Source organism: Cyprinus carpio, chromosome A1 (assembly GCF_018340385.1).
Source record: "Cyprinus carpio isolate SPL01 chromosome A1, ASM1834038v1, whole genome shotgun sequence".
Classification (NCBI taxonomy): Eukaryota; Metazoa; Chordata; class Actinopteri; order Cypriniformes; family Cyprinidae; genus Cyprinus; species Cyprinus carpio.
Window position 1 is genome coordinate 36,869,634 of NC_056572.1, and position 14,085 is coordinate 36,883,718.

The following is a 14,085-nucleotide window of genomic DNA, read 5'->3' on the forward strand; positions in this document are numbered from 1 at the left end:
AATGACCCAATATTTGGCATGACATTTCAAAATGTCTCACTTTCAACATTTGATATGTTATCTATGTTCTATTGTGAATAAAAAATAAGTTTATGAGATTTGTAAATTATTCCATTCCTTTTTTACTCACAATTTGTACAGTGTCCCAACTTTTTTGGAATCGGGTTGTAAGTTTAACGTGGCATAATGCATTAAAACAGTGATTTTAAAAGACTAAACTCAGTAAACACATTATTAATAAAGTATTATATTCACAGACAAGCAGATGAGTCCAGAATAAGAATGCAACCCTTTCAAAAACCATTTAAGTATTAAACCATTACACTGTAAAACCCAACAAGTCACATAACTCAAACTGGTTGAGTAAACAGATTGCCTTTGCTTAAACCATGTAAGTTTTAAAACTTTGCAATTATGTAATCAAGTGATTAATTAAGTGCTGATTGAGCATTAGTGATGAACAGCTGCTGTTAACAAACAGAATCACCAGCTCCACTTATTAATAACCAGACTGACTTTATTTCTGTCAGACGTCTACAGAAGATATTATTGAGAATTAACTAAGGTTTAGATGGTTGATTTATTGTTTCATTTGAAGTAACCATGTTAGAGATCAGTGTTTGCTTTAGTTGGGCTCTTGACCCTTGACTTCTATCTTAGTTTTTTTTTTCTTTTTCTGGTTGTTGTAGCCATGTGTTTTTGAAACATGTTTTTTATAACTCAAAAACCCATGATAAATATGATCAGGTATTGGTTGTTGTACAGCATATTGGTGATAACAATCATCAATTAAGAAGCTGTTCAGAGTCCAAAACTGACTAAATAGGTGTTGTATAATTAGTTCAGTTGATTACAATGAAAGCCATTTAAAGAGCCAGTGTTAGAACATTGTGTTGTGTTATAATCAATTAATATAAAAGACTTTCCAAACAGTTTAGTGTTCCATGGCAGCAGCTAGTCACACACAGACATCAATAATCAGAATATGAACCTCAACAATGGTGACGAAAAAAAAAACATGCTGCAATGCATGCTGGGTACAATTGTAGTACAAATCTCATCCATGCCAGCATGCTCTCCCTCATTCATTTTGTTTGTTTGTTTGTTTTTTTATTTATATTTTTTTTTATGGTCACCATTGTTGAGGTTCATATTTTGATTATTGATGTCTGTGTGTGACTAAATGACACCATAGAAAACCAAACTGTTTGGAAAGTTCTTTATATTAACTGATTATCACAGAACCACTAGCTCTTAGAATCACTTTTACTGTAATCAATCCAACTAATTACACAACACCTATTTCATCAGAGATTAGATTCTGAACAGTTCAATAATCAATGATTATCATCACCAATATACAGTATAACAACCAACATCTAAGTACAGATTTGATTAAAAAAAAAATGATAACTTGAATGCACTGTAAGTTGCTTTGGATAAAAGCAGCTTCTAAGAGTGTGAGTGTGAGTGTGTGTGTAACACCTAATTATATTTTCTCTGGGCTTTTGAGTTACAACAAATGGTTACAACAGCCAGAGAAAAAACTAAGACAGAAATCAAGGGTCAAAAGCCCAACTAAAGCAGACACTGATCTCTAACATGGTTACTTCAAATGAAACAATAAATCAACATCTAAACCTTAGTTAATTCTCAATCAGATCTTCTGTAGACGTCTGACAGAAATAAAGTCAGTCTGGTTATTAATAAGTGGAGCTGGTGATGCTGTTTGTGGGGTTCTTTAATCAGATCTTGAGAGATTTAATGTATTTTATTTCAGTTTATTTTATCTAAGGCTGTGTCTGAAGTCAGTTGTAGTTCTTGTGTTTCTCTTTTCTTCAGTAATTTTGTTTGTTAACAGCAGCTGTTCATCACTAATTCACAATTATCACTCAATTAATCACTTAATTACTTAATTGCAATGTATATCTTCTTTCAGTGAACTCAACTGAATTAAGTTCAGAGTACTCACAACTATTAGTTTTAAAACTTAAATGGTTTAAGGCAATCGGTTTCCTCAAACGGTTTGAGTTAACATAACTTGTCAGGTTTTTAAGGATATCTGTTTACTCAAATGGTTTGAGTTAAGTTACTTGTCGGGCTTTACAGTGCATAGAAAACCATTAGACTAAAAGGAAAATGCTTAACGTGGCGTAATGCATTAAAACTTGTTTTAAAAAGCTGACCTAACTCAGTAAACATTTTTAATAAAGCATTCTATTTACAGACAAGCAGGTTATGGGAGGAAAATGCTTAACGCTTAATTAATCGCGTTGCTTTCAGATTCTGGGCTCATATCTGGTTGTCTGTGAATATAATGCTTTATTAATAATTTGTTTACTGAGTTTGGCCTTTTTAAAACACCGTTTTAATGCATAAGTCCACGTACTTTCATGTTAAATGCTTTTGAATGTCCCAATGATTAATTTGTGAATTTGACTGGTCCAGATTAAACTTGCAGTAAACATCTCGATTCAATTATAGTGAGTCAAGTTAACAATAAACAACTGCATTATAGTAAAGGATTTGTAAAACTGCACAGCATTTTTAGCTTTTTAATCAACATACTCTGTCCTACACCAACTACACACACATTTCTTATCATGTATGTCTAAAAAAGACGATCAAACCAATCAGAGTAGGTATGAGCAGCCTCGATCTGCAGGCTGCAGCTGGGTGTACTTGGATATTATTGCACCTGGAAAAACTATCCATTCACATCAAATGGCATTTGTTTCTCTGACTGAAGCACGTAATGCAGGAAGTATGAGTCTTTGAAGCTCACATGCACCAAATACTGTATGTAGTTGATGAGGAAACATTTGTGTGACCCAAGAGTAGTGTAGCTGAAGTTAATCCTGTAGAGGGCGCTGAGCACTGGATTGTTTCATTGATTCATTATAATCAGACTAGTGATGTGAGAAAGGAAGTTTTCTGAATTGAATCAACTGAACTAATTGCTCTGTAAAATAATACACTGGCTGCATCCAAAATCGTATACTTACAGTACCTACTATATAGGCGAAAAACTGTATGTGACAAATGTAGTATGTCCGACAGTACAAAAATCACCGGGATGACCTACTACTTCAGAAGTGTGCATACGATGGACAACATAGTACATCCAGATTCATACTAAACACATTCATACTATATAGAAGTACTATTTCTGCAGACTTATTCAGAAGAGTACCTACTCTAGAGAGTATGAGATTTTGGACGCAGCCAATGTTCTGAACACCTGAGGATGCTGAGGACATCTGCTGCTCAAACACGTGTAAATACAGAGGAACGACTCAAAACACAAGCTGCAGTACTGCAATACAGTTTATTAAAAGGCAATATACAATCTGTAAATACACTGAATAAGTAGAATATGTAAAACTTTACATACAATGAGGTTTAACATGATTATATTAGTTTTTAGATGCACTTTTTGTTTGTTGTAAATGAAGACTGCTTTCATACCAATTCATACGGTATTTTTATGCTTTAGTACACTCAAATAAAATTACAGCACATTTAAGGCTCATTGTCTACAAGTCTCTCTGGATAAAACCAATTGGTAAATAAATCTCTGTAAATAAAGACACTACTGTCAATCATTCAGGGCTCCACCCACAGAGAGACGAAAAAGGCAGTGTCCCAAACACTACGGCTTGTCATGCTGAAAATAAATTAATAAATTAATAAATAATGAAGTTCAAAGTCCTGGTCAGTATAAAGGAATTGAATTACTTGATCTTGAAAAGTAAATTATATTGTCTGCACTATATCCTTAGTGAATAGACATTTGATATTCTAGGTAATGAGTGAAAACACTTACCATTGTATTCTCATACACAGGTTCAGTCACCTCAACATCACAAGGTCTGGAATGATTCATCTTTGCCAATAAAGAAGAAAAAAAAAACAGAATAGAGAAAAAATGTAATTTAAAAAAAATGTATCAACATGCAATAACTATTAGGTCATTTGTAATAATAATAATCACATAGACTATAACAACAACTTACCGTTACATTCTCATATATAGGTTCAGTCGACTTAGCATCAGATGTGCATCTGTCATGATCAGGTCTGGAATGATTCATCTTTGACATTAAAGAAATGGAGACAAAAGTAGAGACAAAATAAATAACTAATGATTATAAACTCACTATAAAGTCAGAACTCTTATTTATTAATGAGGCTATTGATTACAAAACTCATTTTTCTCACCTGAGCTTCAAGTGAGTTTTTTCTCTTTTTCATCCTGCTTCTCCTTAAAAACAATTAATGTGTTACATAAAAGAGTAAAGAATTAATATGTTGCATTATAACAATATTGGACTTGCATTTATAGCATTTGTGATAATATTTCCTTGGTCAATACCAGTTAAATTTTATTCCTAAGGTTTTCCAACAAAATTAATATGTCCAAAACTTTACCCTTACAACTATTTTTTTTTTTTCTTTACTGAAGGTTATATCTGTAAATTACACATATCTTACCAAATAAGCATTGTGATGATAACTGCAGCTCCACAAATCACACCAACAGATATGTGCAATATCACCAGAGGTCCTACAACAGAGACAAAAGAGTAAAAAACCTGAACAGATTCACTTCAGAAAGAGTCATATAAATATATGAGCTGCTCTACCTTTAACAGTGACAGTAACAGAGTCTGATCTCTGAGATCCATGTTGATTGTGAGCCTCACAGTAGAAGCGTCCACTCTGTAGTGCACTGAAACTCTGTCCATATCCAACAGCTGAGCTTTGATTCTCCTTAAACCAGCTGAAGATCAGAGCAGGAGGGTTTGAATCACTGCTGCAGATCAGAGTCACTGAATCTCCCTCCACTATTACACCAGATCCAGTTATAGACACTGAGACGTTCCTGGGAGGATCTATAAACAATCAACATATTATTGAAGACCCCTTATACATTTTAAAAAATACTAATATGATCTGAAAAAAAAAAAAAAAAAAAAAAACACATCTAATAAACTCACACATGACGTGTAAAGTCACAGCAGCAGAGTATTTCTCTCCATGTTCATTTCTGGACTTGCACTTGTAGTCTCCACTGTGATCAGAGCTGATCTTTGAGATGTTGTAGATTCTTCCAGATCCTACAAACATTCCTCCTTGAAACCAGCTGAAGTTCAGAGCAGGAGGGTTTGAATCACTGCTGCAGATCAGAGTCACTGAATCTCCCTCCACTATTACACCAGATCCATTTATAGACACTGAGACGTTCCTGGGAGGATCTAATAACAATCACCATATGATTAAAGTCCCCTTATACATTTAAAAAAATACTAATATGATCTGAAATGATAAAAAAAAAAAAAAAAAAAAAAAAAAAACATCTAATAAACTCACACATGACGTGTAAAGTCACAGCTTCAGAGTATTTCTCTCCATGTTCATTTCTGGACTTGCACTTGTATTCTCCACTGTGATCAGAGCTGATCTTTGAGATGTTGTAGATTCTTCCAGATCCTACAAATGTTCTTCCTTTAAACCAGCTGAAGTTCAGAGCAGGAGGGTTTGAATCACTGCTGCAGATCAGAGTCACTGAATCTCCCTCCACTATTACACCAGATCCATTTATAGACACTGAGACATTCTTTGGAGGATCTGAAACAGAAATATTTATATTTATGATTTACAACCAAAATAAAAAAATGACATCATAGCTGCTTAATCATCATTAACTCACACATGACGTTTAAAGTCACAGCAGCAGAGTATTTCTCTCCATGTTCATTGATGGACTTGCACTTGTATTCTTCACTGTGACCAGAGCTGATGTTTGAGATGCTGTAGATTCTTCCAGATCCTACAAACATTCCTCCTTTAAACCAGCTGAAGTTCAGAGCAGGAGGGTTTGAATCACTGCTGCAGCTCAGAGTCACTGAATCTCCCTCCACTATTACACCAGATGGACTGATGGACACTGAGACATTTTTTGGTGCATCTATAAAGGATACATATTAAATCCTTATATCATCTCATTCAAACACAAGTTCCAGGTTTTTAAAAAAGTACTAATGAATCTGTACTCACAGGTGACACTGAGATGAGCAGCAGGAGAGATGTAACTGTGTCCATGTAGAGCACAGCTGTATCTGCCTGCATCCTCTCTTCTGACTGACTGCAGCAGGAGTTGATTGTTTCTGTCTCTTCTCTCAGTTAATGGCTGTGAGTTTCTGTACCAGATGAATGTTGCTCTGTCAGTCAGAGTGCAGCTGCTTTTACATGTCAGACTGACATTATGACCCTCTGTCACTCTCTCAGGAGCCTCCACCTGAAGATCTGAACACAACACACACATTATATCTAGTGCTGCTGTCATACACTGATTATTATTCAACATAATGCACAGAAGAAGAGCGCAGCCTCATGAAAGTCACCTGTGACAGTAAGAGTCACTCCTGGATCACCAGTCCATTTATCTATATCAGTGATGAATCTGAAACAGTACTTGTGTTGGTCCTTCTGTGTCACATGACTCAGTCTGATGGTGCAGCTCTGCTGTTTGTCTCCCAGATACTGAAGCCTCTGACTGTATTCAGGATCCTCAGACAGATCTGGAGGCTCTTCACCCTTTACAGGGTTTTTGGTCCAGAACACTTCCATGATCTGATGTCCAGTAGGGTATGTAAAAGTGCAGCTCATTATCACTGATGAGTTCTTTACTGCACAGATGTGTAAAGGACTGTAACTCACACCCCAAACAGCACTAGAAACCCCTGAAACACAGAATTCATATTGTACAAATGCATCCATTCAGGGCCATCACAAGGGGGGTGTGAAGCACTGTGCAATGTTGATGTGCGATGCCCTCTGTAATTATGTGTGTATGGGGGGGGTTGCTATAGTACCGAACGCAACTTTAACATGCATCTGATCGATTGTGATGACGTGCTCACTGACATGCTTGCGTATGAATCAGTCACGCACACGCTCATAAGAATTGTAAGATCTACTGCATAATAATAATAATAATAAAGCAATTAAAGGATTTAAAGTGATTTAAGGGAATAAGTAAATAAAGTTAAAATAAGTTCTAGGTTTGTAGTTATATATGAAGTAGTAATCAATTTACACTATTTGAAAATAACATTTTATTTTAAAATGTGCACATTCACTCTTATTTGTATGTCTAATAGTCGAAAACGCAAACATCTCTTGTCACGTTCATTTATGATTTAATCATGATCGCATATTTTCAATTCAAAACGTGACATTTCATAAAAGTTTGAGTAGTTTGCATCACTAAATAGTCTATTACTGTTAGTCACTGAACATTTCTATCCAAAACAGTTTTCTAATACAGTACCACTTACATCTTTCCACAACTCGTTGCATTGTAATAGTGACAGTAAGACCCGCCTTCTTTGATTGGATCTCTATCATTCTGACATTGTCGAGCGCTGATGGACCACTGAGGCAGACCAGCCTACTTTTTGTCATCCTAACCACAAATAGCTTTACTCAGTCTTATACTGTCTATCAGCTATGACTAATTTAGTCTTTTGAAGGACAAAATAGGTGGAAAAAAATAAACAACATAAAATGAAGGCCAGGAGTGAGGCCCTCTGGAGGCACGAGGCAAAAGCAAAAACTCTCTCTCTCTCTCTCTCTCTCTCTCTCTCTCTCTCCTCCATCCTCTGCGCTCTCTCTCTCTCTCCTCTCTCCCCTCTCTCTCTCTCTCTCTCTCTCTCTCTCTCATCTCTCTCTCTCTCTCTCTCTCTCTCTCTCTCTCTCTCTCTCGTTTCTAAAGTGTTGCAGTCACTTACTGTGAATCATAATCAGAACGATCAGAAGAAGAGGAGGAGCCATTCTGACTGACATCATCATAGCAACACCTACAAATAAATGTACAGTTTTAAAGTGTGTTTTTTGTAATATTTTTAAGTAACATTGTAATATTTTATAGAACAATACCAAGTGAACATCTAACTATTACAGTTAGATCATTGTCTGTTTAGATGCTTGTGTTTTATTGAGGTTTAATGTTTTTGTGACTGGTTGCTGTGCTGTTAAACTATAGTTAAGCATACAAGCATTTTACTTCCTCTTTCTGGCTAGTGTAAATCAAGCTTTATCTGCAGCTGTGAACCAAGACAGTCTTGTGGCTTAAGCTACAGAATAAACCTAGTGGTCCCACCAACACCCAAAACATGACATATGTCAATGCTTACAATGCGCTTACAGTATATGTATAGAAAAACATATTTAATCACCAGGTAAAGGTGATTAGATGTTTAAAACATTAACCACAATTTAATTTACTTACTCAAAAACATTTTTATCAGTTCATGTGTTCCATGGAAATTAAACCCATGACCTTAGCATTGCTAGCACCTGCTCTACTGTTTGAGCTACAGGAATATTTAAAAAAACAAAAAAATACACCGGTTAGAATAGCACAGATGTATAGTTCCTGTTATCATATGTATATACCAGGGCTAGTTATTCCATGTTTTTTACTCCAGTGAAATTGTTACTGGAATTTTAACTACTTGGAGTGCAAAATTTACAAAAAAAATTTTTAATCCAAGACATTTTTGAATAGGTGTTTGTAAACAACATACAGAAACACTTGGACTTTTGACCTTAAACTTGATTGATGGGAACTTCCCTGTGTGACAGCTAGCCCCAGTCTCCCCTGTACCACACACACACACACACACATTTGATGATAATCAGTCTACAGAATGATTATAAAATCATGTTCTTACCCGTTTCACCAACACTCATGACCAGTGACAGCACTACAAATGATCAGGATGGAACCAGTAATGGGGTTTTTATTTGGTTAACGCCTTAAATTTTCACACAGTACAGATGCAGCAGAAGCAGAGACTAAACATGGCAACCAGCACAGAGACGACATTAGACTAACATCAGACAATAGATGTAAACTTTATATTTATGAAAAAAAAAGCTAGCTGAGGAATTTTGTCCACCATAGAGATGCTTATTATATTTTCAAACGTACATGCATATTTAATTTTATCCTGGGGAAACAAGACAATAAATGATTTCATAAGAACTACTCAAGAATTACATAGTAGAGTAAATGAATATTGAAGTTGCATCCTCATGCACCATATGAGATCTTGTAATCTTTTTATTATGACTCTGGCCTTGTGTCATTTTTTTGTTGTCTCTGTTTATGTTTTGAACCTCTAAATAGGGTCATAAATGCAGTTTCCTCTATAGCGACCACATATGTGAGAAAACAAGCCATGTGTAAACTCACAGCAGCATCTCTCTAGTGTTGTTTACTGTGTGATCATGTGACCCTCATGAGAGAAGGACAGAAGAGTGCTGATGTCACCGTCCCGTTGCTCTGACATCTGAAGGCAGATATTGCTTATACTGTTTAACTGTGAATGTAATACCTGGAGAAAACTATCCATTCATATCAAAAGGCATTTGTTTGGATTACCCTGGAATTTTCTTCTGTAGAGGGAGTTTAGTGCTTATTTGATTCAGTAGGCTTGTTTAAGATGCCAAAATGCCAGATTGAAAGACACGAGTAGGCAGGCGTCGCCACAGTGATGTGAGAAGTGAAATAAGTGCAACCAAGATGAACAAATTCTACTTCAGTCCTGGTCTAATGGTTAGAGAGTTGGACTTGTAACCCGAAGGTTGCGGGTTCAAGTCTCAGGTCTGGCAGGAATAGTCGCTGTGGGCAGTGAATAACCAGTGCTCTCTTCCACCTTCAATACCATGATACAGCAGCAAAGATGGCTGCCCATTGCTCTGGGTGTGTATTTGTTCACTACTCGCTGCTGTGTTTGTGTGTACATGGATACATCAAATTCTGAGTATGGGTTGCCACATGTCACTTCACTTTTCTCATAGTAATTTAAAGTAGTGGATCAAAAATTACTGTAATTTTAACGGTAAAAGACTGTACAAAATCTACAGTAAAAACCTGTTAAATATATATGGTGAAAAACTGTAATGGATATATCATGAAATTTTACGGTAAAATACAATTTTTGGAAGTGGAAAAAGTTAATTTACTGTGAAAAACCATAAACTGACTTTCCCAGAATAGTTCGCAGATTTTTTTGCAGTAAAGTACTTTAATCACAGCTGCCAGTTTTTTTTTTTCTTTTTATACTGTAAATGTAAGTTCATTCCTGTAAAACATACATACTGTGCGTATTTTTTACGGAAATGTACAGTAAATGCTACAATAAGTTTTCTTTTTACAGTGTACTTCTGTATCTGTATATGTAATCTGTATATTTATCAGTTTTTCAACGTAAACTTACATGAAATGTAAGTGAAATGGGTATATACAGTACAAAAACAATCTAAATTCTTCTAATCATACTAGTTTTCTTAAGATAGTCTAAAGGCGCTCACACACCGGACGAGAAGCACAGCGCTGCACTGCGTTGAGTCTAGAACAATTCATAAAACAACATAGCTGGGCGTTGCGGACAGATGCCGAACAGTGCCACTGGTGTGTGTACACTCATAGAAAACAATGTGTCCGAATTTTAAAGATGTTGTGTGATGCGGCACTGCACTTCTCGTCCGATGTGTGACTGCCTTAAAAAAGCTTTGGCCACTGTTGAATTACCAGACAGCAAGTTCTTCATTGTTAATCTCTTTAATCCTAAAGTATTAACTATGAGCAGAGATCTTTCTTCATTATCCAGCACTTTTGAGAAGAACATGTTTGACTGTTTCTGTAAATCCACATTTGCTGCACAATCCAATATTGTGTTAACAGAGGCTAGAGACGCTGAAGACGGACACAAAGAGAAGAAAATGCTGTAGCAGGCAGAGCAAGATCACTGTTCTTGATGCACAAAATATTGCGAGGAAAATCCTTAATATTGAGTGTATAATGCATATTAAAGTAGAGTTAAAGCGAAGCTCTGCTTTGTTTACAGCGGGAACCAAGGCAATGCTGTATCGCTGCTGTTTCATAAGCGCCACCTGCTGTCAGAGAGTGAATTTGCATTTTCATTCAGTCCGTCTGCTGTGTGGGTTAAAATTGGGTTATTAAATTAAACAGTATAATTATATATGAAGTTATATACATGTGTAAAACAGTTCTTTTTGGTCCTCAAATCTGATTGGCTGATAATAGTGTGATATTAGAGTGATAACAGAACTCCACCAACCGTTTCACCGTTTGTATCACTCCACTTGCCATATTTCTCACAGTGAGTACCATGGCGGATGCCCAAATCAGCTATAGTTTTAAAACAATACTGTTTTTGTGTCTAGGGATTAAATTTTTCCGTTGCTAAAACGGATTTCCGTCAGCTCATAAAGACAGTCACTTTGACAGCCATTCGAATGAATCAATTGATTGAATGATTCAGTGATAAAATCAGTGACTTGCTGCCACCTGCTGGGGGATTTAGTTTCATTTTTAGTGTATAAATTCAGTTATTTAAATTATTTAATATTTCTGTATTCAAAATGTTCTGAAACATTAATCTCCACATGAATTTATGAATTTAATTGCACTCATGCCACCCTTGAGCCTTATTAAACGTCTGAAAATGTACCTACAAGCAACTTTTGTGTTCTTCTGTGCCACCTCTGTAGTACTATAGTACTGAGATGACTGTATATCAGCACAAATCACAGCCGTTTGATCATATCTCATATCTCATGTCTACGAGTGTGATAATGCATTTATAAAACAGTTAGATGGCACAAGTGTATAAATATATAAGAAAAACAACAATGAAATGTCTTTAAAAGCCCTCTTTTGTGCAGAACTAGCCTACTACGCATCAGCCACATCAAAAGCTGCAGGTCAGTCCACAATTCAGCAAATATTTTAGTAACAAATAATATTAAAAAAGAAACAAATAGGTCTACTACTGTTCCAAATATTCTGTATGTTGCTTAAAAATAAAATGTATTGTGTTCAGTGGGGGGAAAAGTTATAAATACAAGTGACGTAACTTCATGGGAGTGCTAATTTGCAGAGCTCGTCCAAACATACCCATGTGGCTATGATCAGATTTTTAGAAGGAAAAAATAAAATAAAATAAAAAAATCTTACTGTTTTCTCCATTTTTGTTGTTTTTATTTTAGTGGTGGAATGGTTCATAAAAAAGAAAAAAAATCAAACCTGTTCAGTTCACTTGTCATGGAATGAGAGACATCCTTTTAAATGTAGAGGAAAGACTCAAAACAAGGTGAATAATACAAAGCAATTTAATAGAAGAGCAGTCCACAATATCATTAAATTCACTGTTCTAAATAATCATTTCATTTTAGCATCAAATTATCAGAATAATAAATAAAAAAGTGATGTATGACATAAAATATCACTTGCTGAAATCATGCAGCTTGGCCAGTTTGATACGTGCACTAAACTACAGATTCGAAAGAGAATGTTGAAAATGGTCCCTGGTTTTGAGCATTTTAAGTTCTGTTTAAAAAGGAATAGTGGGAAATTATAGTCACATCAACCCTTTATTACACAGATAAAATGTCTAAAAACATTCTGGCAACAACAACAACAACAAAAAAAGATAACACTGATTGCTCATTCATTGCATACTGAGGTCACACATGTACATAATCATACAAAAGCTACTCATCAGGAGTTGTGATGTGGGTGTCCAGCGACGCCACAAATGTGGAGTAAAATTTAACTCGTGCTTCATCTTACCATGGTGTCTTCATATGTGGCTACAACAGAAATAAGACAAATGAAGCACATTTACACAGAACTGAATTTGTTGGTGAAATCACCCTGCTAGTCTAGCTTAACTGAGTGAAAGTGCTGATCTATTGAGTAGCAATGAGGAGAGTTTTTCTTTATTGATTATAGTGAGAACTTACTGTCAGATTATTATTCCGAAGAGCCTGACTGGTGGACAGCAGGTCTGGGATGGACAGACTATGTGACAAACATATTTATTACATGACTTTTGAATGCACTCGTTTGCACCAATGTTAATTTTAACATGCAAATTTGGATTTAGTTTTAGTGTGCCATTAAGTTTTAGTCATATTTTAGTCATCTGAACTGTTTTAATTTTAGTCTAGTTTAGTTTATGCGATTGATTTTAACCCTTTGAAGCATTGCGCTTTTGCTGGACGCTGCCATGTTTGCACCGCAATTCAGAGAATCAGATCTGTCAGATTAATATCATGTAAATTCACTAATTTCTCCAGAAATACATGAAAGTAAGTGGCCAATGAACTGGGAGAAGGATCGAGCGAACTTTGACACAATATGTATTTTATATGAATAAAACACATTAGTCAAATTGATTATGATTATTTTCACTTTCCATAGACATGAGTGTGTATTTAACAAACTAGAAATGTCTTTTTGCTAGTACTTAATTTAAATGTATATTTAAATGTCTGAAACCAAAAATAAACTTTATTTGGTTCAAAACACTGAACAATTATGATATATGAAAAGCACTGAGTGTGTCTGTCTCTGGCACAGTGCCAGCCAAAGCACAATACTTCAAAGGGTTAAAATTGATCACATTTCAGCGGTGGAGGGAGGACAAATTGAACCTGGGGGAGCACAAATCAGATCTGAGGGGGCAATGTGCCCTTTTGCCTCCTTCTGGAGCTAGGCCTGAGTACAGCTCATGTGTGCTTCTAACCTCCCAACCATGCAGGAGATTCATTCTGACTGGATCTCTTTCCAAATCGCCCCTCCCTAACTTTTGATCTCGATTTTATTCATTGACAAAGTTGTCAATAGATTTTCGTTATAATTTTTGTCATTCATAATAAGTTTTTATTTCATTATAGCCTTTTATTATTATTATTATTATTATTAAGATTTCACTTACAATGATTGTGTTGTACTGGTCTGAAGATCTGGTCCTGCGATCAAGAGCTGTATATGAGGAACTGGGAACATCATTCTACAGAGAAACAGAAAGAAAGATACACACACTCACACACACATCTCTGCATGCAGGAAAATGCTATTGTTTAACTGATTTTATTCTGTGGTTCTTTGATCATCTCACCTCATACTCATGTATAGCAGGTTTTCTATTCATAATTTTTCTCTGTCTGTCAAAATGGAAACGTAAGTAATTTAATTGTTTC

The 14,085-nt window shown here is 35.5% G+C and overlaps 1 protein-coding gene and 1 long non-coding RNA gene across 3 annotated transcripts; both read right to left on the bottom strand.

Moving 5' to 3' along the window:
* Positions 1 to 3,315: 3,315 nt before the first annotated feature.
* On the bottom strand, positions 3,316 to 8,796 carry LOC109105442 (B-cell receptor CD22-like). 2 transcript variants are annotated; one of them, XM_042764906.1, is made up of 13 exons: positions 8,742 to 8,796; positions 7,797 to 7,865; positions 6,408 to 6,746; positions 6,061 to 6,309; positions 5,714 to 5,971; positions 5,374 to 5,631; positions 5,001 to 5,258; positions 4,647 to 4,895; positions 4,495 to 4,567; positions 4,222 to 4,264; positions 4,017 to 4,094; positions 3,827 to 3,886; positions 3,316 to 3,667 (listed from the first exon to the last, which is right to left on the bottom strand). In XM_042764906.1, exons 1-13 carry the CDS (start codon positions 8,758 to 8,760, stop codon positions 3,653 to 3,655), a joined length of 1,968 nt encoding a protein of 655 aa, XP_042620840.1. In that variant the 5' UTR covers positions 8,761 to 8,796; the 3' UTR covers positions 3,316 to 3,652. The 2 variants fall into 2 exon arrangements, with proteins under 2 accessions (XP_042620840.1, XP_042620847.1); XM_042764913.1 differs by lacking the exon at positions 5,714 to 5,971.
* A 3,434-nt stretch (positions 8,797 to 12,230) lies between these two features.
* Positions 12,231 to 14,049, bottom strand: LOC109105042. The gene is made up of 4 exons (XR_006160980.1): positions 14,004 to 14,049; positions 13,821 to 13,895; positions 12,844 to 12,901; positions 12,231 to 12,690 (listed from the first exon to the last, which is right to left on the bottom strand). It is a non-coding gene; the product is annotated as an uncharacterized LOC109105042 (long non-coding RNA).
* Positions 14,050 to 14,085: the final 36 nt, after the last annotated feature.

What these genes read in the sequence shown, in the direction of transcription:
- LOC109105442 (XM_042764906.1), bottom strand. An exon ending in ATCATCACAATGCTTATTTG is followed by an intron (nt 4,265 to 4,494) that starts GTAAGATATGTG and finishes ATTGTTTTTAAG; the next exon opens with GAGAAGCAGGATGAAAAAGA. An exon ending in AAAACTCACTTGAAGCTCAG is followed by an intron (nt 4,095 to 4,221) that starts GTGAGAAAAATG and finishes TTAATGTCAAAG; the next exon opens with ATGAATCATTCCAGACCTGA.